Source organism: Thermobia domestica, chromosome 1 (assembly GCF_964235325.1).
Source record: "Thermobia domestica chromosome 1, izTheDome1.hap1.1, whole genome shotgun sequence".
Classification (NCBI taxonomy): Eukaryota; Metazoa; Arthropoda; class Insecta; order Zygentoma; family Lepismatidae; genus Thermobia; species Thermobia domestica.
The window spans coordinates 100,095,493-100,116,777 of NC_137454.1; the positions used below are offsets into that span (position 1 = coordinate 100,095,493).

A 21,285-nucleotide genomic window follows, 5' to 3' on the forward strand; every position below is an offset into this window, starting at 1 on the left:
TGTTTCGATATCTTCTGAAGAAGTAAACCGCTGTCCAATCAAATCGTTGTTCATGCAATCGAACAAGTAGTAGTCCGAAGGAGCAACGTCTGGTGAATACGGCGGGTGGGGTAAAACTTCCCATCCGACATTTTCTAAATAGGTTTTGACCGGTTTTGCGACATGTGGGCGAGCGTTATCATGTTGAACAATAAGTTTATCATGTCTGTTCTCCCATTCTGGTCGTGTTCTGGCCAGAGCTTGCTTCAAACGCATTGTCGTCGATAACGTTCTCCATTCATAGTTTCACCCGGTTGCAGCAGCCCATAGTACACCACACCTTTCATATCCCACCATATGCACAGCATAACCTTTGCACAGTGAATATCTCGTTTTGGTTGTGATGGACCTGGTTTCACCCAGACCTTTTTTCGTTTAGGGTTCTCGTAATGGATCCACTTCTCATCACCCGTAATAATTCGATGCAGAAACCCCTTTCTGCTCTGTCGTTGAAGCAGCAATTCGCAAATGGTTTTTCGTCTTTCAACGTCTCTGTCTTTCAATTCATGTGGAACCCAATGTGACATCTTTTGAATCATTCCCATGGCTTTCAAGCGTTTGGAGACTGTTGTTTGATCAACGCCTAATGCTGCTGCAAGTTGTTCCTGCGTTTGACACGAATCCTGCTCGAGCAATGCTGTCAATTCTTCGTCTTGAAATTTTTTTGGCTGTCCAGCTCGCTCTTGGTCTGCCAAGCCGAAATCACCACTTCTAAACCGTGCAAACCACTTCTGACACGTTCGCTCAGCTAGAGCATGGTCACCATACACTTCCACCAAAATACGATGACTTTCAGTCGCACTTTTCTGCATGTTAAAGTAATGCAGCAGGACACCCCGCAAAAACACTTTATCAGGCACAAATTGCGCCATGTTCACTTAACTACAAACTGGTGTTGTTGACGCTTTAATCCACTGCCCTATACTACGAACGATACGCGATGACAGGGGTTTGCAACACATGTGTGGATACACGGAACTGTGGGACGCTCCGTTCGTTGCGCCATCTCTTGTCCACCCGCACGAATTAATTCCTAGACCAAATAGTACAGTGAATTATAATGGAAACCTTGGCCATAGTTGTACATATTACCTCAGCAAGACTTCTTGAAAAGTTTCATATATACTGCACAAATTCTTGCAGTCTCCCTGTATATTTATTTTTGTATTTTCAATGAAGACTAAAATTTGTAGGTGATTTACAAATATGAATATTGTTGAAGGCTTTTTAAACATTTGTTGGTAACGTTTGAGAGAACACTACTTTTGCACTGTAATGTAGAAAAGTCCCTTATAATGGAATCCTTCGGCATAGTAGTACATATTACCTGCAGCAAGACTTTTTGAAATATTTCATGTTTACTGGACAATTTCTTGCAGTCTACCAGTATCTCTCGTCTTGTATTTTCAATGAAGACTACAATTTGTAGATAGTTTACAAATATGATTTTTGTTAAGGCTTTTTAAACACTGGTTCGTAACATTTGATTGAACACTAGTTTTTGCGCTGTAACGTAGTACACACTGTATTATAATGGTGTACTTTGGTACAAATGTACTTATTGGGCAGCAAGACTTCTTGAAAGGTTTATATATACTGCGCAATTGCATACAGTCTTCCTGTGTCTCTACTCTTACATTTTCAATGAAAACGATTATTTACTAGGTAATTTAGAATATGAATATTATTGGAGGCTTTTCAAAAATTTGTTTATAGCATCTTAAACAACAACACTTTCTGCATTGTAGTAGAACAGTGTATTAGAATGGTGTATTTGTCATTTCTTATTACAATCAAATAACAAGACATCATTTCCTTAATGATACTAAAAAACGCATATATAACACGATTACTATTCAGATTTTAGAGGTGTAATTCACAGATGCCGGCCCCTACGTACCAGTACTATGTGAGCAGTAAGTAGGAAATCGAAAATCTAAGGAATTGAGTAGTGTAGGGGAACGACGTGAGCCTACTGGGCAGGAGACCTGGGTTCGATTCCCAAATAGTTTTTCTCTCACTTCTTTATTTCTTTGAAAGTTTATTTTTATAGCATAGGTGATTGAAAATAAGCTTGACTCTATTATACACGGCATTTCATTCCAACCGGACCCGCAACTAAAAGTATTAAATCGAAAGGGGCGCTTTTCCACGTATCTTATATATTATAACTATGTACGCTGCCGACGAGACAATTTTCAAGAGGTGCCCATTTGTGTGTATGTGTGTGTATGAGCGTGTGTGTGCAGTAGCGTACGCAGGAATTTATTTCCGGAGGGGTCCATACTCAATATCAGGGTATTTTATATTGAAATTCCTAAACTTGTCCCTAAAATTAGGCTAAATTTACACAAAAGTTGGAATTTCGGGGGTGGTCCGCACCCCCAGGACCCACCCCCTGCGTACGTTCCTCTGTGTGTGTGTGTGTGTGTGTGTGTGTGTGTGTGTGTGTGTGTGTGTGTGTGTATTTCCTTAAAATTAATATTTTATACTTTCCACTTGTGGTATTCACTTCAAATTTGGTATACGCATGTATCTTAACGAGGGACATAAAAGGGGAGAGAGATATTTTGCAATGATTTCCGGTTTGAAGCAGACACTGTTGTCGCGAGACAAAAAGTATTGTTGTCTTGTATGGACACTGTATCGTGAAAATGATGCTCAATGTTTCTTTCAGACTCTTTTTGGGGGACACTGCCTCCTCAGAGTTCCCCTGGCGAGATCAAAATAATACAATAACAAATAGAATATCAGCAGTGCCCCCGGGCTAATACTCCCCCCTCCTAACATTGCTTCCGAAAGAGACACTGGTGATGCTCCATTTCCAAAGCTACATATGTTTGATTTTAAATACTTCAGTATTGTCTCGAAACTTTACACGAACATACTGCCTCGTTTCGGGACCATCTCAAAAGTTGCCGTGTAAATATATCTTTTTCCTCTACGTATGTAATAATGAAAATATTTTGTTCCCGCAATACGAACAGAAAGTACTTTACTAATACGAAGAAATGGAGATAAGAAAAAACATACAAAACCGTTTAGTCGGGAATAGAACCCAGACCTGCTAATTAGAAAGCTCACACGTTACCTCGGAGCCATGCTCGGAAGTTGATTTATGATTGTTCTATTATGCTTAACATAGCTCATAACAAGGCAGATCAAGCCAATTCAACAATATGGCAACTTTGCATTCAAGATGGCGACTTCTCCAATGATTTGTTTCTCCATTGAAACTGCCCATCATCCTTAAGAGTATAGCAAACTATGACTGTCCTATCGTCAGAACAACTTACAATTTTCATGGTTACAAACTTTTGAACCGCCATCTTGAATCGAAGATAACGACTTTTCCAACATGTCCGATTTTTCCCCTTACTTAGGCTGTAATCTACACACTTGAACGCAATTTCGTGATTCCACCATGTCTACAAGTTGTCTAGAATTAGACGCCCCCTTATAACATTCCTAGCACTTTCTTACCCCGAAGATGACTACTTTTTTCAAGTTTAAGGGCGGATTCGCAAACTACGCATCAGAATAAACATCACCTCGAAATTTCAACGTCCTAGACACAGCCGTTACAATTTCACATTTTTTCGATTTGTGCCTCCAATCGAAAACTAATTTTAATGCTCTTTTTCCTAGCACAAACTATGTTCCTAGCTTCACTGCCTGACAAAATATGACGTTTCTATTATGTGTGCAACTACTATAAAAACCAGCATTTCGAAACGACGAAAAATTTCGACACTTCATTCACATGGAAAATGTTGCCTTTTTCAAGATATCGGAATTTTCCCGTTACTCACATCATATGATGAACATGTATGCGAAATTTGGTGTTTCTATGTTTTCTGGAAGTAGGCAAACAATTAAGTGTGTTTCCGACTTTAGAGGTATATAATTCATAAAATCATAAGTACTATGGTATTCAACACCATAAAACTAAGATATCATAGCCATTTGTGATAGCACAACAATGTAGACGAAGAACTTAAGCTCAGCAGACCATATTCGTTTTTTTAAGGTAAATTCACAAGATGATAATGGTGTGCTAGTGGGTAAATGGAGTGACTACTATACTAGAGGAAAAGAGCCTTGGTACTGGAGCGGGAGCGCCCAAATTCTACAGAAGTATTACGAAAAGCTAAAACCTGTCAAATATGGACAATGCTGGGTATTTTCAGGACTCGTTACTACAGGTAACTTGTTCATCCCTCATTCCTCATAAATTCTATTGTATTTCACAGTATTCTGTATGGTGCACAACAGTGCTTTTAATGACAATAAATGATTACAGATCATAACTGAAAAGTAGTTCCTACGAGGGACAACTGTTTTTCAAGCATAATTAATAAGGTTTCTGTTTAAAATAGTTTGTTAGGGTATGATTATAGCGAATCGTTTTCCTTTTCATCTTTCCCTGTTCCTCCTACAGGATGCAAAAAGCAAAACAATTTTAAATGGAACCTGGTTATACTGCATGCTGAATCAAGCTTCACATCATATCCTTTCCTTTCAAGGAACAACCGTGTAGTAGGATAAAATATTTCGCAAACAAGGCTTCAAAAAGTAATCCCTAAGCTTTTCTTTGCTACAAGCGACAACTATTGTTTTTCTATTTTTCATAACCTATGTAAGTAGAAAATCATGTTTGCCATTCGCAAATTTCATGGAGTCACCAAAAATTCAAGATGGCGGACAATATGGCGGTCCGAATTCAAAAACAAATTTAGTTGTCATTTGGTATCAAGTTTGGTATCGATTTCCATGTTTACATGGTAGTAGAATTAAAAAATATCAGAAATAGCGCCGGATCCGCATAGAAAGACGTCGAGAAATGTAGGAAACAATAAAATTACTGCAAGCTTAAGGTACATTCATGTAAAGTAGTATATTGTCATTTAGGATGACTGGAGTTCTGTTTGTAGAAAAGTTTACATTTTTATATAAATTTCTGTTAAAAAGAATCTTCTTTCCATAATTTAAACTTTGTTTCTTTTCCTTAGAATTGAGGATGGCAGTCAGTTAACTTTAAATGCTGAACGCCAATACTTACCTTGGAAGTCTGTATAAGTTTCTCCGGATTTTTCTATCTAGTGAAGGTGGTGATGATGATAAAGGTTTTGAAGATGAACTTCCCAGAACCAAAATTGACTGACAAATTGTTTTGCTAGGTCAAGGTATTTATGTAACTTCCAAAGTGGAAAATTAACTCCTAAACATATTAGCACAGGCATCCTTGTTCATCAAGCAAGCAGATCAAAGTAGTTAATTAACACAGTACATCTTCCTGGAAGTTCTGTTTCTTATTATATAATTCGACGCATTGATACTACTATTGCAGAAAAACTTAGTTTGTAGAAAATAAAGTAGTGGTTCCTGAAAAACTTGTACTAAACCGATTTAGCCATTATGCAGCAGATAATATTGACATTTTAGAGGACACATTAGGTAGAAGAGAAGAATTTCATGCCACATAAATTGTTGCATGTCAACAAGGTCCACCTAATGTTCTCTCTTCATTTTTGCCACTGGGGGAAAAACAGCACTTTGAAAAGTGTACCTTGAGACTTTAACAAACTCATACCATCAATATTTTCAAAACAAAGAAGTACACAGTTTCAAAGACACACATCAACTTTTCTGTTAAAGACTCTATATCAGTGTTTCCACCAAATCAGGATTTGACTTGGCTATTTAGAAGATCATGAACAGGAAATGTGAAGAATGTAGTGCCATTATGGACAGCACTTAACAAGTGTATTACAGAAGATGAATAGCACAACACTACTACAGGGTAGTGCCCATTAATTCCTAATCCAGCTCACGAATATGGCACTAGGGACTGTCATTACCAGGTGAAAAATTATATCTGAGAAACTAAATTAAAATGATGTTGCGATAAACTTTGAAGCTTTTAAATCAAAAGTAAAAATGTTGATGTAGCTCCGATCAGATGAAACAAAAAATGTTATTTCTTTACTACGTAGCTTTCATTCGATACTGGTTTGACACCCTTGGAGAGCACTGCCAGCTCAGGCCTTGAAGATTGCTGGGTAGAGTGTGGTATAGTGTCAGAAACAATAGCTGCTTCTGTGTTGGAGGAAAGGCACAACAATAGTTTTTTGCGACTGCATAAAATAACTTTTAAAGCAGTATGGACAGCTTCAATGACATGATTCAAAACTTTGCTTTCCTTTGTGAATTACGAAGATGAGCTACATATAATTGAGGACAATGTAAAACGTATCTGTAAAGACTTTTAGAGCAGAAATTTTATGCAAGCTCAAAGTGATGTTGAGAGATTCCTTTCCTTTCTACAAGATATTAAGCACTTGTTTCTTGATTCATTGAGGAAAACTCTTCAAATTATACTTTGAGTATTGGATTCTTTACATAGAGCTCATTTGCATCCTTTTGAACTTCACGAGAAAGACAATGGGGGAATATATTCCATATTTCAAAAAAATGTTAAAGCTAATGGCATTTCATGACCTTCTCAATTACGTACGGTGGGGGTCTGCTTATCTGATGTGGAGAATTTGGAGAAAGAATTTCCTGCAGTTCATGAACAATTGCTGAGAGGAAACTTTGCCATTAAAACTACAAACAAACCATTTGTCAGAATACCGTCAGACCAAGCAATGGAACATGTGAACATCATTTGTAAAATATTTGGAGAACTTATCAATATATGTACACGAGAGAGTACTTGACATAGGTAACTAACATACAATGAAAGAGGGAGATTACGTGCTTCGTATCAAGCATTAGTTTGGGCTAAAGCTGAGCAGAATCCTTGATTAGCAGTTCATACTGATTGTGCTTGGAAGTTAGAAGATGGTGCTCTCCAATCAATTTTCATGACAAGAGATCCTTTCCCTTAAAAAAAAATAAATAAAAAATAATAATAAATAAATAAAATAAAATTGCATGTCAGTATGCAAAAAATGCCTTAAGAAGTTCTGATTCTTCATGTTTCAGCAAAAATGCTGAAATGACTTGTATTCCAGGGTGCTCATGTTTTAGAAGAAAGTGCATCAATTCATTTATGAAATACAAAGACCAAATAAGTGATAAGAATACTTTTAAAATTACTTCCGATATGAACATTTCATTATACTCGTGTGCTAATATGAAGGCAACAACTCAAAATATAACAGGACGCTTGTTACGTCAGTTCGTAATTATATATATATATATATATATATATATATATATATATATATATATATATATATATATATATATATATATATAATATACAAAAAAAACTGCTTGCTCAGTGACATCTAAGAAAACAGGGTTGCAGGCGTTCTCTTTACTGCAAGTTACTCAAGATATTTTGCTGCTAGGATTTCTTCACTTCTGTACTGAATGCAATCGTTGTGATCTGAAAACTGACGACTTGAAGAAATTTATCTTTAGTTAATAATCCTCTCATAACATAGAATAAGCACCATAAAAATGACCAGAATACGGTGATGTTAAGGAACGCATGGAAGAAAATAGGCAGTGAACGAGGAGTGTCTGGTAACTGCAAACATACGCATCTCTATTGAAAACAAAGATAGGTGCAGATTGTGAATAGGTCGTCGTAAAAATGGTAATTTTACGGTTAAAATGAGTAACTTCATACCAAAGAGAACGGTATTAATTTCCGTAGGCAGAGTATTTCTGCACAATGTAGTAAAACTGTATTTTATGTTTACAAGTGTAAGGATACTAATGTTGAACTGACAACTGCTATCGCACAATTAAAATGAGTCATATAAAAGGGAACTGTATTACGTATTTTCTGCCGTTGAGTTCTTTCTGCACAATGTAGAAAAGTTGTCTTTTGTTTCCAAATGTAGCGTTACTAGTATGAAACAATTACAAGTGAAATAGGAATTCATAGTACTGCGAAAACCTATTAAGATATATTGGTCCTTGTAAATTATACAAACACTAAGTTAACTTTGCGTGCTTTACTGACCTAACCTACCTTACCAACCTAACATAACCTACTCTAACGTAATCTACTAACCCAATCTAACCTACCCTTTCTAGTAGCATATTTACCATACTAACGTACTCTATTAACCTACTTTACCGTCTAACCTAAAACCATGACGACGTATTCTCAAGTTTCACTCAGATATTACCGGAAAGTAAATATAAGGGATCTGGAACTGTGTAAATAGTGTTTTTTTTTTTTCTTTTCTAGAGTAAAGATAAACTTTTAGAATTTCATTTTGCAAGCAGTTTGTATATTATTATTATTATTATTATTATTATTAATATTAATATAAATGTTAAATACCTCGTTTTTGCTGCTAACGCTGATTTACCTCTGAGTAAAGAAAATTGATCGCTGAACTCAGTATAAACACGCTATAGTAGGAAGTATGAAGGAAGATTCGAGATTGGAAAGGATGAAATAGGAAAATTTCGCTATAACCATACTTTTAGAAAGGAAAGTTTTCTTAGTCATTACTATAGGAGGAAAGGTGGATAATTCGTGGGTAATGTTAATTGTTAATTTTTATTGTGGGTTTACATTAACTCTTCTTAGTGCAATACTCCGTACATACGAGGATCTTTCTTAGAGGCGCCTTGTTCATATAACATTGATGTCTTCTAAATACAGTTCTTTTTGATTTTATTTTTTTTATTTTTGCTATAATTGAAACAAGGAACGGAAAGAAATATTTTTACCTGTTCTATTATTAAAATTTATTTATTTTTAAATTTCAGTTCTTCGTGCTATCGGCATCCCGTGTCGTCCAGTGACCAATTATCAATCTGCTCATGACTCCCAGGGCAGTCTAACTATCGACAAATATGTGGATAAAGAAATGGAAGATTTCGAGGAAAAAGTTTGGTAAGATTTATATAATTCTTATGTAATAGTAAATAACAGTCTACTTTTCTATTTCAACTAAATTTCTTGGTGTCACTATTAGTTCGAAACTAACTTGGAATAAGCATATTTCTCAACTCAACAAAAAATTAAGTAGTATTTGTTTCAGCCTCCGTGGACTGAAGTAATGTCACAATATAGGCTTTAGATTCTGTACTATGCAAAATCCCATTCTTTAATAATTTACGGTATTATTTTTGGGGGTTACTCTACAGAATGTATTAGCACTAAGGTATTTTAATTTGATATAGTTACTGCACTAACTTTTACTAGTATCATTCAATTATGGTAATAGATTTATAATTCTACACACTTTTCCTACCGTATTTACCCATTATAAGACATTTTTTTAAAAAACCTTGGTTAAAAAGTACCCCTTCTGCTTAGATAGCACTGAACGTATTACAAAAGAAGGCACTAAAGGTTGTTTGGATTGTCACCAAAGATTTTTTTGCAAGCCCATCTTTCGAGGACAAAAAAAAAATTATAATTACCTTGTGTGTATCTATATAAAATTTACCTTGATTACCTTAAGTAATATTTATTGAAAACAGGAACATCCGTAAATACAATACTCGATTTGTTAATAATTTGCATGTTATCCCCCAAAATTTCTCGTTCTTTCAAAAAAGCGTATATATTAACTGTCAAAATTTTCAGATAATTTACCTGACTTTCTAAAGAAAAATAAATACTGTCTGATCTTCACAAGTTCTCAGTAGATAAATGTAATTATTTTGTAATTTTGACAGCTGTGTGCGTACTCGAGAATACTCTCATTTGTATGCAAAACAGGCAAATAAATAAATAAATAAAGAAAGAAATATAGTTCAAGAAAATATTATACACAAATGATGATAAATAATTTTTCTGCTATTCATCATAATCGGATTATGCACATTCATCGTGACTTACATGGTCTTATAATTCTTTTTCTTGTTGTCAGTATTTAACACATTTCCAAAATCCAAGGATGAGCTATATAAGATTAGCACTTCTTTCTTGATTTAAAAAAAATATATACTACTGTGGAGGCTTCTGGCAATATTTTTCAGATTTTTTTTTTCTTGTTGGCGTCGATGAAGCGTGTCGTCTACTTTACCAGTCGAGTTAACAATACAGATTCTAAGCAGAGCAGGCACTTTTTTTAATCAAGATTTTTTTTTTAATGTCTTATAATTGGGTAAATACGGTAGGAAAAGTGTGTATGAAATTATAAATAAATTTTAATGATTGAATGATTCTAGTAAAAGTTAGTGCAGTAACTATATCATAAGCTTCATACCTTAATACCGCTAAGCACTCAAATTACCTCTTAGAAGACTAGCGTCAATTACCTGCTTCGCTGGGTTAAAATAAAAATTAGTAATATCTTGCGTTAGTCACTCTACTATTACTGAAGCGCTCTCGGATATCGGTCATTTTCAATCATTTATATTTATATATGAATAAATAAAATATCATGCTTGAACCAAATCACAGTTTGAGTTAATGTATTTTCAGTTTTAAGTGTGGCGGCTAGATCAGTACTGTTACTTTTTCTTTTGGCACGTAACATACAAGATAAAAATTTGCGCATGGCGTAGCTTGAATATTGCCTGGGTCAAAGTACTTCTGGTACATCTTGATTTCATTGGAGAAACACAACGAAAGACAGATTCTATTTCCATACTCCCCCAACAAGAAGTTGCATCTTTACTGAAATTCCAATTTTCTACCGACATAAAGTATATCAGGGTGTCTATCGGTCACGAAAGTCACGAATGCCATGAAAAAGTCACGAAATCAGAAAACTGTCATGAAAGTCAAGAAAAAGTCCCGAAATTTAGCTTTTGGGTCACGATTTTTTTAAGCTGTACAAATATAAATACAGATTGGAAAATTTTGTTCTATAAAACGTCAAAAGTCACCACCATAAATGTCTATGGTCGACTTTAGACGCTATAAAATCCCAAGCAAACCACGCTTCTATCGCATGAAATTCGCACCCAAATTTGCTCTTGACTTATAAAATTTTACGATTTGGTAAAGAAAGTCACGAAATTTCATTTTGGAATTTTAGTAGACACTCTGTATATGAATGAATAATGTAGCCCGAAAGGGTTCGATTCTCGCCTGTTACTGTTCGGGAAGACATATTTGTAACCCGCCTGGGTTCGATTACCGTTTGTTCCCGTTCGGGTTCCATATTTGTAACTTGCAGGGGTTCGTATCTTGTCCGGTACGCCTTTCTTGTGATAGTACTGGGTTCGATCCTTGTGTGTCCGTTGTCGGAGTAAAGCCTTTTATAACAGTACGTGGTTTGGATCCTACAGATCCCTAGGTGGCCTTGGACATTTACAATGGTCCGGGATTCGATCCTCTACAACTTACATCTCCTTTAGAATATAACAATAATTTGGATCATCCATCTAAGCCTACCATATAGCTACTGGACACATGATTCGGAGTTCGAACTAGAACGTTTTAGAAAACCAGCATAAAAGTAGATTCTAATTGTATTTTCAGCGCTGATGCAATTTAATAATGTATGAATTACCAAGTTGCATAGGCGCTAGTCACTCGTGCTGTAAAGAAAAGTAAATTAGATTGTTTCTTAAAATTAACAAATATAAATATAAACCATAATAATTATTTTGAAAGGATACTCAGTTTCACTTTTGATTTTAATTAACACTTAAACTTCACGAACAAATATTACATTGCTTTTTGGCACTTCAATTGGATAACTGATTATTGTGATAATATTTTAATTTAGGCCCATTTATTATTAAGAACGCGGATGACGCGGTCGTCACGAATTATTGGTCGTATTAGGTTACATTGTTGATTACCACAATTTCACTAGCACTGTTCACTCACAATGGCACTGGAAGGGAAACTATTTTGGTGATTCCAGGGGAGCTGTCCTGAAGGTTGCGGGTTGCTCTCCTTTCATCATCTTTCCGATGAACTAGTTACTTTTCATTATCCAACAATTTTAGATATAACTAGTCATGTTGTAGACACATTCATTTTGCGAACACTCCTTTGATGTATTGTAACATTACAATTAACGTTGTACGAAGAACATATTATTATAAGTACAGTAGTGGTGTTTGTTCATCTAGTTTAGCCTCCAAGGCAAACACAGGCTGCTATCGCACCGAGCATAATTGTCAGACTAATGCACCTTTTCTCAGTCTCTTCGCGTTGCTAGGCAACAGTTCGGTTAGCTATGCAGTTTGGTGATGTCAAAGTTAAAAATAGCTACGACATCCCATGAGCAGGAATTTTTGAGACGGTTTGCTTCCTGAGCTGAATTTTAGCTCTCTATTTGGGGAAGAGAGGAATACTACTATCTCCGTCGCAGACGAGACGTACATACATATATGCATATTCGTTTGTTGGCTGAGAGAAAAATTCTTGAGCACTTTTATATGAAGTTCATTTAAAAGGTTAAAAATTTTCTTCTTAAAAATTCAATGAGCTGAACCATACGGTTACATAGGCGCTCGACAGGACGTTTGTTTTGAGAGAAGCAGAAAAACAAACAGAACCCTGCAACACTAATCACTTCACTATTGTCACCAAATTTCCTTTACTGGTCATCAAAGGGTTAACATCAGTTAAATCTTCTTGTGATGATACAACGAAAAATTTTTAAAGTCCATTCGGAAGTACGGTAACGAACACGTGGGCCATACAAAACGAATTTCGGATTACGGTTCTGCCATAATTTTAATAAAGTTTATTAGTGTCTTTTATTATATTATCATTTGTTGTTTTAAAATACTTAAGTGCCACAATATCGAACACATCAAAATATAAACAAGGTTATTGTTATTTTCTTTCAAAATAGCATATTTAATAATTTGAATAACTAATTACTGGCATTGTTTACCATTAAACACAAAAATATTACACTTATAAGTATATTGAATAATTATTGTAACCTAAAATATTTACTAATGTAGTGCCTTGTACCTTAAGTTTGACATGAATTAATTTTCTTACTATTATCAGAAAGCATTCATTTTCAATATTTACTTTCATTAAAAAAACTTCAAACACATTCTTGAAAACTAACACAATAAATATATGTTTATTTTCACTTATTTTTATTAGTAGTGGTATTATTTCAATTATCATTACTTCTATGAAACAAATATATAGCACACAAATTAAATTCAAGTAGGAACAAACGTAAATATTTTCAAAATATTGGTTACGGTATGAAAAATTTTTACTTAAATCTACAACAACAATTATTAATTATAATATTTTACATTTATTACATTCTGGTTAAAGCTTGACCAAGAATGGACTGAGCAGTGGATGGTTTCAGACCATTACACTTTTTTAAAGTGTCTGCCCTCCTAAATTTAGAAGATACCACCCACATTAAAGTTTCATTTATTTCCAACCCGAGATGAGGGTTCATAATAGAGTAAAAGGTTAATATTAAAAAAATATAGTAGGGTATAATACGAAAATTGCCTACGCCGGGCGTTACATAAATATAATGTTACCCAAAAGTGGGAGGGAACCTCATCTCATGCCTTGGCAAGTCACTTGGCATATTTTTTTCTACTTCAATATAATGCTACGGCCATCCGGAAGTTACATAATGTCACGAACGCCTACTAACGCCGATACTTACTATACAAGCATTACAAATCATGGCAAAGTAATTGTATAACTACACATTTTTTTTTGAAATATCAAGACCATTGCAAGTGTCGATTTCATAAAATACACGCAGTCCGGCATAACGAAGTTTTTGTTTATCCAACACCCACTCGAGGTTTTTTCAACACAAAAACAGTTTTAAAAGGTTTCGTTTGCCAATAAACAACTAATGTGAACATATAAACTACAATGTGAATATATAAACTACAATGTGGTTTTCACCGATTGTGATTACTTTAAAAAGCAGTAGCTCACAACACGAAATTGGTTTCTCAACATGTATGATTGCTGCATGGCTCAAGAAATCAACTAACTTATTACTGCTTGAATTGCAATTACTTTTCTTTCGTGATGCTTTTCTATGCACACCGATTTCACTGTTTTTAGGTTGAACACTAGATAGCCTTTTTCTTTTCACTCGGTTTTTCCGTTTACCTGTATGCTTGACCTTTGTCACTACGTCACGATCAGCTGATGGCACATTACTGATAGTAATTGGTGATTGACATTTAATTTTACTATTACGTTCACTTTAAATCGCTTAGACGTAAGGGGTTTGTTCACCCAATTACCACATTCTTCCTGAAAAGGTTCGTGGTCTTTGTTAACTACAAGTGATGAGTGGTCAGCACCTGATCCCTTTACTAAATTATTAATTTCTAAGTTACTAGCAGGATTTGATTTGAAATTTTGGTCACCTTTTTCAAAAATATATGTAAAGCATTGATTACCATGGTGCGACAAAACAACTTTACATCTATGACTACTTATCTGAGCATTGGTGTGACTGTGACATCTATTTCTCAAAGAACTTTTACGAACAAACTTGGAAAACTTAGAAAAAAATACAACATACGTTTAACTCTTTAATTTTCATCTGACTTTATGTACTTTCTTTTTATGTTGTCGGTGCTTTTTGCCATAACGAACTTGTAAATTATATTTCCTTACCATTTGACAAACAACATTTCGTAGCTTACTAAAATTTTCTTGACAGGTTTTCAATTTCTTTTCCCACGTTACTGAGTTATGATCATTACCATTAGGCCTATCTGGCATAAAGCCGTTTGTACTATCTTCTACATACACAATTTGAGTACAAGTAACTATGCAAAAGGTAACGTAATTCATTTGTTCTATCTGTATTTCTTTGCCTTTCAACTCACAGCTTAAAGAACTACTCTTCTCGTGACATATTTCAACAACCCTGACAGACACAAAAAATAAACAAGTTTTGTGAAACGGAACACATTCTAATTTACTGGTTAGCAAGGTGCCGTAAAAGGAATTTTGCTTTAACAAATCTAATACACTACAAGGATGCGTGAATGGGCTACTCTCGCCTGCATTCTCAACGCAACTTATTACCACTCCTAATAAACCTTTCTCTAGTGAAGCACGCATTGCATCCATGAATGCTTTTCGTTCCTTTACAAAACAAACAATAGCTGGGACAGCCAACCGCTGACTCACACACACAGCTGGACTAGACGTGACCAACTCGATGGTCGGGGGTTGTGATTGAGAAATCTTTCTAACAGCTGGGTCGTTATTCTTTTTTTCTTTGTTTCTTTTCTTTCTAGAATGCTATTCGAGAGACAAAAAAAATTCTTTGGCTTGGCCTAACTCAACATTAATGTGACTGACAACAGGAATGGTTTCTTTTCCTACCTTTAATTCACAATCAGATATTTCTTCAGCCTGTTCAAATTTGTCGCCAAGAAATTCAATGTTAGCTTGATTTAAAACAGGTGGGGACTGAGAACTAACGCATGGCAAAATAGTACAACTTTCAACACATTCATCTTTCACTGTTCGTGCGTATATTTTCTGAGCTACGAAGGCAACGTCCCACAAAATTCCTTCAAACTCAGGTCTAACAAATTCTAAATTACTTTTAGCAAATTTTATTTCCAATGGTACTGTTTTCCTTTTACGACTCTCCTAATTTTGAATATTTTCTAACTTATTAACATTTACAGAGGGATGCGGAAATGTTAGTTTCAGGAGGATCAGCAAACTTAACCCATTTTGGTGGTACTGTTTTACAATTTACCTTCTGGTCATCACTGGAATCCTTATTGCTACTAAGATTATGATACTTTAGATACTTTTTATAAATTCTTACAGCTAATCTTTTTTTTGGCAATGCTTACTACTTCTGAAATTTCATAGTGGACCTGCAACTTATGTTTAATGTCTGACAAAGAAACAGATTTTGATTTAAAAATACATTCATCTTTGACCTTTCGATAAACATCAGATTTACGTAATTCATGCATTTTAGCAACAATTTCGTCTTCAATTTCAGCCCTATATTCTATATTGCTTTCTAAAAGAAATTTTGCGGCTTCCTGTTTAGCTCTTTTATGAATTTTAGATACTTTCTGATCTACCTTCAAAGCATTTTCAACTTCTAGTAATGTAAATGGTTCTATTCTATATCTGAATTGCCTTTCTACTCTTAAATACTATGTTTCTTTTAAAATTTTTCGCATTTCATGCATGACAGGTATCATTTTTCCATTCACATACATGATGATTGATTTACGAATGCCAAAACAACAAAATTAAATAGTACTTTAAAAAGGCACTACGATTTACCTTGATAAAAAAATACAATTAGCGTCGCTTTTATGTAGTTTTGCCAAACGTTCCAGTACATAAATTACTAGTTTCAATTTAACGGTGCAGGAATTCTGTCTTAGTTCGGTGCGCCATATTTTATGAGCGTAAGTGGTTCGATTCTTGGTTGTCCCTATTCAGGAAAGGCATTTTATGACCTGCAGGGGTTTGATTCTTAGTAGTCCCTGTTCGGGAAGACATTTTATGACCTGCAGGGGTTTGATTCTTAGTAGTCCCTGTTCGGGCGCCATATTTGTAACCCGAAAGGGTTCGATTCTCGCCTGTCACTGTTCGGGAAGACATATTTGTAACCCGCCTGGGTTCGATTACCGTTTGTTCCCGTTCGGGTTCCATATTTGTAACCTGCAGGGGTTCGTATCTTGTCCGGTACGCCTTTCTTGTGATAGTACTGGGTTCGATCCTTGTGTGTCCGTTGTCGGAGTAAAGCCTTTTATAACAGTACGTGGTTTGGATCCTACAGATCCCTAGGTGGCCTTGGACATTTACAATGGTCCGGGATTCGATCCTCGACAACTTATACATCTCCTTTAGTATATAACAACAATTTGGATCATCCATCTAAGCCTACCATATAGCTACTGGACACATGATTCGGGTTCGAACTAGAATGTTTTAGAGAACCAGCATAAAAGTAGATTCTAATTGTATTTTCAGCGCTGATGCAATTTAATAATGTACGAATTACCAAGTTGCATAGGCGCTAGTCACTCGTGCTGTAAAGAAAAGTAAATTAGATTGTTTCTTAAAATTAACAAATATAAATATAAACCATAATAATTATTTTGAAAGGATACTCAGTTTCACTTTTGATTTTAATTAACACTTAAACTTCACGAACAAATATTACATTGCTTTTTGGCACTTCAATTGGATAACTGATTATTGTGATAATATTTTAATTTAGGCCCGTTTATTATTAAGAACGCGGATGACGCGGTCGTCACGAATTATTGGTCGTATTAGGTTACATTGTTGATTTCCACAATTTCACTAGCACTGTTCACTCACAATGGCACTGGAAGGGAAACTATTTTGGTGATTCCAGGGGGGGCTGTCCTGAAGGTTGCGGGTTGCTCTCCTTTCATCTTTCCGATGAACTAGTTACTTTTCATTATCCAACAATTTTAGATATAACTAGTCATGTTGTAGACACATTCATTTTGCGAACACTCCTTTGATGTATTGTAACATTACAATTAACGTTGTACGAAGAACATATTATTATAAGTACAGTAGTGGTGTTTGTTCATCTAGTTTAGCCTTCAAGGCAAACACAGGCTGCTATCGCACCAAGCATAATTGTCAGACTAATGCACCTTTTCTCTGTCTCTTCGCGTTGCTAGGCAACAGTTCGGTTCGCTATGCAGTTTGGTGATGTCAAAGTTAAAAATAGCTATGACATCCCATGGGCAAGAATTTTTAGAGACGATGTTTGCTTCCTGAGCTGAATTTTAGCTCCTTATTTGGGGAAGAGAGGAATACTACGATCTCCGTCGCAGACGAGACGCACATACATATAGGCATATTCGTTTGTTGGCTGAGAGAAAAATTCTTGAGCACTTTTATATGAAGTTCATTTAAAAGGTTAAAAAGTTTCTTCTTAACCCTGGAAAGCTAAATGTTCAAAAAGTTACGTTATAGCTAACGTATCGTAAAATTTACGACTTGTTACAAAAACCTAACTACATACATATCTTTTCATATGGTGGGACTTTAAGGACTACAGTTGGTAAGAATACATATTAGGGAACATTTTTGCAGCCAGTTTGGTTGTTCAAACTTTTTCCGCGCAGTACACACAGCATTTCCCACGATGTTCTCCGCAGATCGGTTTGCTGCAGCGGCAGCAATACATTGACGTCATTCTCGTCTTGGCTGATGGGCAAATACCACAAATTGTGCGAGGCTGGTTTTTGGAGTGGATAACATTCTTTTCTGGCACCGGTATTTTCAGGATATCAGCAGTGGATTGCCGGAGTTTTCGTGGCAAATTTGAGTATTGAACCCGTTCTTGGAGCCACGGCTCAATAAGACTGCTGTGAATTTTCATGGCAAATTTTCTTCTAGAAAGAGGCTTTTGACCCATTTTCACAACCTTTTGAACATAAATGACGTAGGCATTAATCAGGGTTATGCTTATCTTCCCCAAGAAGACACACAGGGCCATCGTTTGGTCTTACGGCTGCACGACATCTGATGACACATTTGGTCCAGTGCATCAACGCCTTCTTTCGTTGCGATCAGGTCACTGTTATTAATACGCGTTCGATTCATGTTTTAACTTCCCCTGAATAAATACTATAAAATAAAACCAACACTTTCACTACAATGTATCTGTACGTTCACTCTAGAAGTAGGAAATAATAGTAAACAATATACAAAAATCCAAGCGTTATTCCTAACGTATCGTAAATCTTACGAGCGGCTAACGAGTTCATATAGAAATACAGCCAGAAACTGAGCAAAGTAAATACTGCCCAACAATGCAGACTTAGTAGAGAAAGGAACTCAGCGGAGGAGTCCATTTTAGCCGGGCGAGGGGGAATAAACATCAAAATAATACAACTCGCTCGTAAAATTTACGACACGTTAGCTTTCTCGGGTTAAAAATTCAATGAGCTGAACCATACGGTTACAATAAAAATTGTTTAAAACAATTTGAATAGATTTACCAAAGCGAATTTAGAGTAAATAAATGTTATCAATGTAATTGGCGTTTATTACAGCATTTTTCTTCCTATCTCCGCAAAATGTTGGAGATAACTGGACAATTCTTATTACCATTACTTAAATACTAGTCTATTTGTATAACACATTTTTTGCTTTGTGCCTTTCGTTATACGCCCAACGCAAAATTTATGAATCACAGCTCCAATCAATCCGAACTAAGTTTAGAGCTGTTTAGGACTCACCAGAGACTTAATCCAGGATCTCAGGTAATTTCATACATGCTAGTTACAACCATGTACACAGTCGGCGTTCAGCCAGCAAAGTACACCTAATCTGGGTCGTTCATTAACAATCTTTCATATATTTTTCTGGTGTGCACGGAACTCGACTAAGGGTCGAACGCTGACACTTGATTCTAATTCCAGTACAGTAGGAAAATGCTGTTCATCACTATCACTGAGACAGTCTTGAGTGTAAAGCCTTTCTGTCATTCGCATTGATTCTTTCCAATTATTATTTCTTCTTCTTTTCCTAAAATCATCGTCTAAACTATACAGAAGTGAAATTGTTATACTGCAACTTCCTGTGTTCTGTCACGATTTGTACAAACATAAACGTTATTGTTTATCGCTCGTGCTCATTTAATTTCAATCATGTGGGATACGAGTATTCGATCCGCGGTAAGTTATGTACAAGGCCGTATACTGAAGGCATACAGCCTCAAAATCCGTCTCGTAACAGTACTGTCTTTTTATCAACATTCAATACTTAGTGAGCAGGTAATGACAGGTGGATTGTTCATCATTACTAAACAAAAGCGGTCCAAGTCGTTACATGCGTGAAGTTCTTCGTGCCTGCTTTGTTTTATTCAGAAGAAAAGATCAGTCTCTCGCCTGGAATTAGTGCAGACGACGAAAGTGAACATTACGCGGCACTTACTTCCAGTAAGCATTCGAATGGATTTCTTACCGCTAGAAAATGCATTAAAAAATTAAAAGGTTTTCGAATAACTTAATTACAGGAGCGTCATTTGGAGCTCCAGGGGGAAAAATTAGCCCCTCCTGAGTTCGAAATTGTATAAGATATACCAATGAAAATCTGAAAATCTACTGACATCTAGGTCCCACTCCCCAAGTAAAATTTGAAATTACCTTGTTGCTTACTTAGAAGTACAGAAGCAACGGAATAAGCTGTTTCATGGAGAAATCTCCATTGCAGAAAAGGATTTGTCAAAGATTTTTTACGCTGAAACTAAGGAACAGTTTCAGTTCTTCACTTATCTAAAAGGTAAAACTATATATGCAGTTGTAAAACCAGATGCGCATATACACTTAAATTCTCTCAAAACTGAAGATATTGTGAAATTTATACATTTACCTCTTCACTGTAAACTTCGTTCTGATAAGTTTGTACATTTTATCACAGGAATTTCCATGTTTGGAATGAGGCTTGGATGGAAAGACCAGATTTGCTTCCTGAACAATATGGCGGCTGGCAGGTAATTGATGGAACACCTCAGGAGCCAAGTGACTATACATATTGTTGCGGTCCAGCGTCTGTAGTTGCTGTGAAGAAAGGGGATGTATTGAAGTATTTTGATAATGCCTTTGTATTCGCCGAAGTGGATGCTGATATAGTGTGCTGGAAGAATTCAGGCTGGAATCAGCCATTAAAGTTGCTATGGAGCGATGTAACACGGCAAGTTTTTATTATTCATTCAATTATTGACTTAAACGAAAAATTTTATTTCTATCAATTTTACGACTAATCTAAAAGGACGATTCACGGAACTTATTTTAAAGTTACACAATCCTTTAGTTTCATTTGAGGTTCTTACAAGTATCAACTGATAGTTTCAAGGATTGTTTGTACAGTTTTAACGTACGATATGAATCTGAGACCTAGACTTGAACTAAGTCATTCGTATTCCGCAGAGTACACAAAGAAACCTGCAGAGATTAAGACCAGCCAGTAAAAATGGGAATAGAAAGGGGCTATTCGGTTTGCTATATAAGGACCAGGCTGTCACATAATCAGGTCAAAAGTGACGTTGTGTGCTAAATCGAGTCTGGAGATTACAAATCCAGATGATATTTCAAGCACGTACCTCCACGTGGGGCGCCCTGGGTAATTCGCAGAGGGTGCATATACTTTTTATTATTGATTTTACTCAAACAACTTTACTTTTGAGTGTTCTATCCATATTTACCGTACGTGCTACAGTTTTCAAGCTCTTCATTGTCTTTGCAATAAGCTTTCAATTAGCCATCTCCTTATTATAGTTTTTGAGATATGTGGACGACCTTTTGTCTTTGATTTTCCATTGACTTTGTTTCATGATTTTTTTT

General features: G+C 35.6%; 1 protein-coding gene across 1 annotated transcript in view; it reads left to right on the forward strand.

Annotated features, from left to right (window-relative positions):
* Positions 1–21,285, forward strand: part of LOC145687639 (annulin-like) — a 73,118-nt gene that overhangs the window by 35,428 nt on the left and 16,405 nt on the right. Inside the window, exons 7-9 of the mRNA XM_081761107.1 lie at positions 4,070–4,244; positions 8,785–8,911; positions 20,363–20,635. Coding sequence (XP_081617233.1) covers positions 4,070–4,244; positions 8,785–8,911; positions 20,363–20,635 — 575 coding nt within the window. The remainder of the gene's footprint in view (positions 1–4,069; positions 4,245–8,784; positions 8,912–20,362; positions 20,636–21,285) is intronic.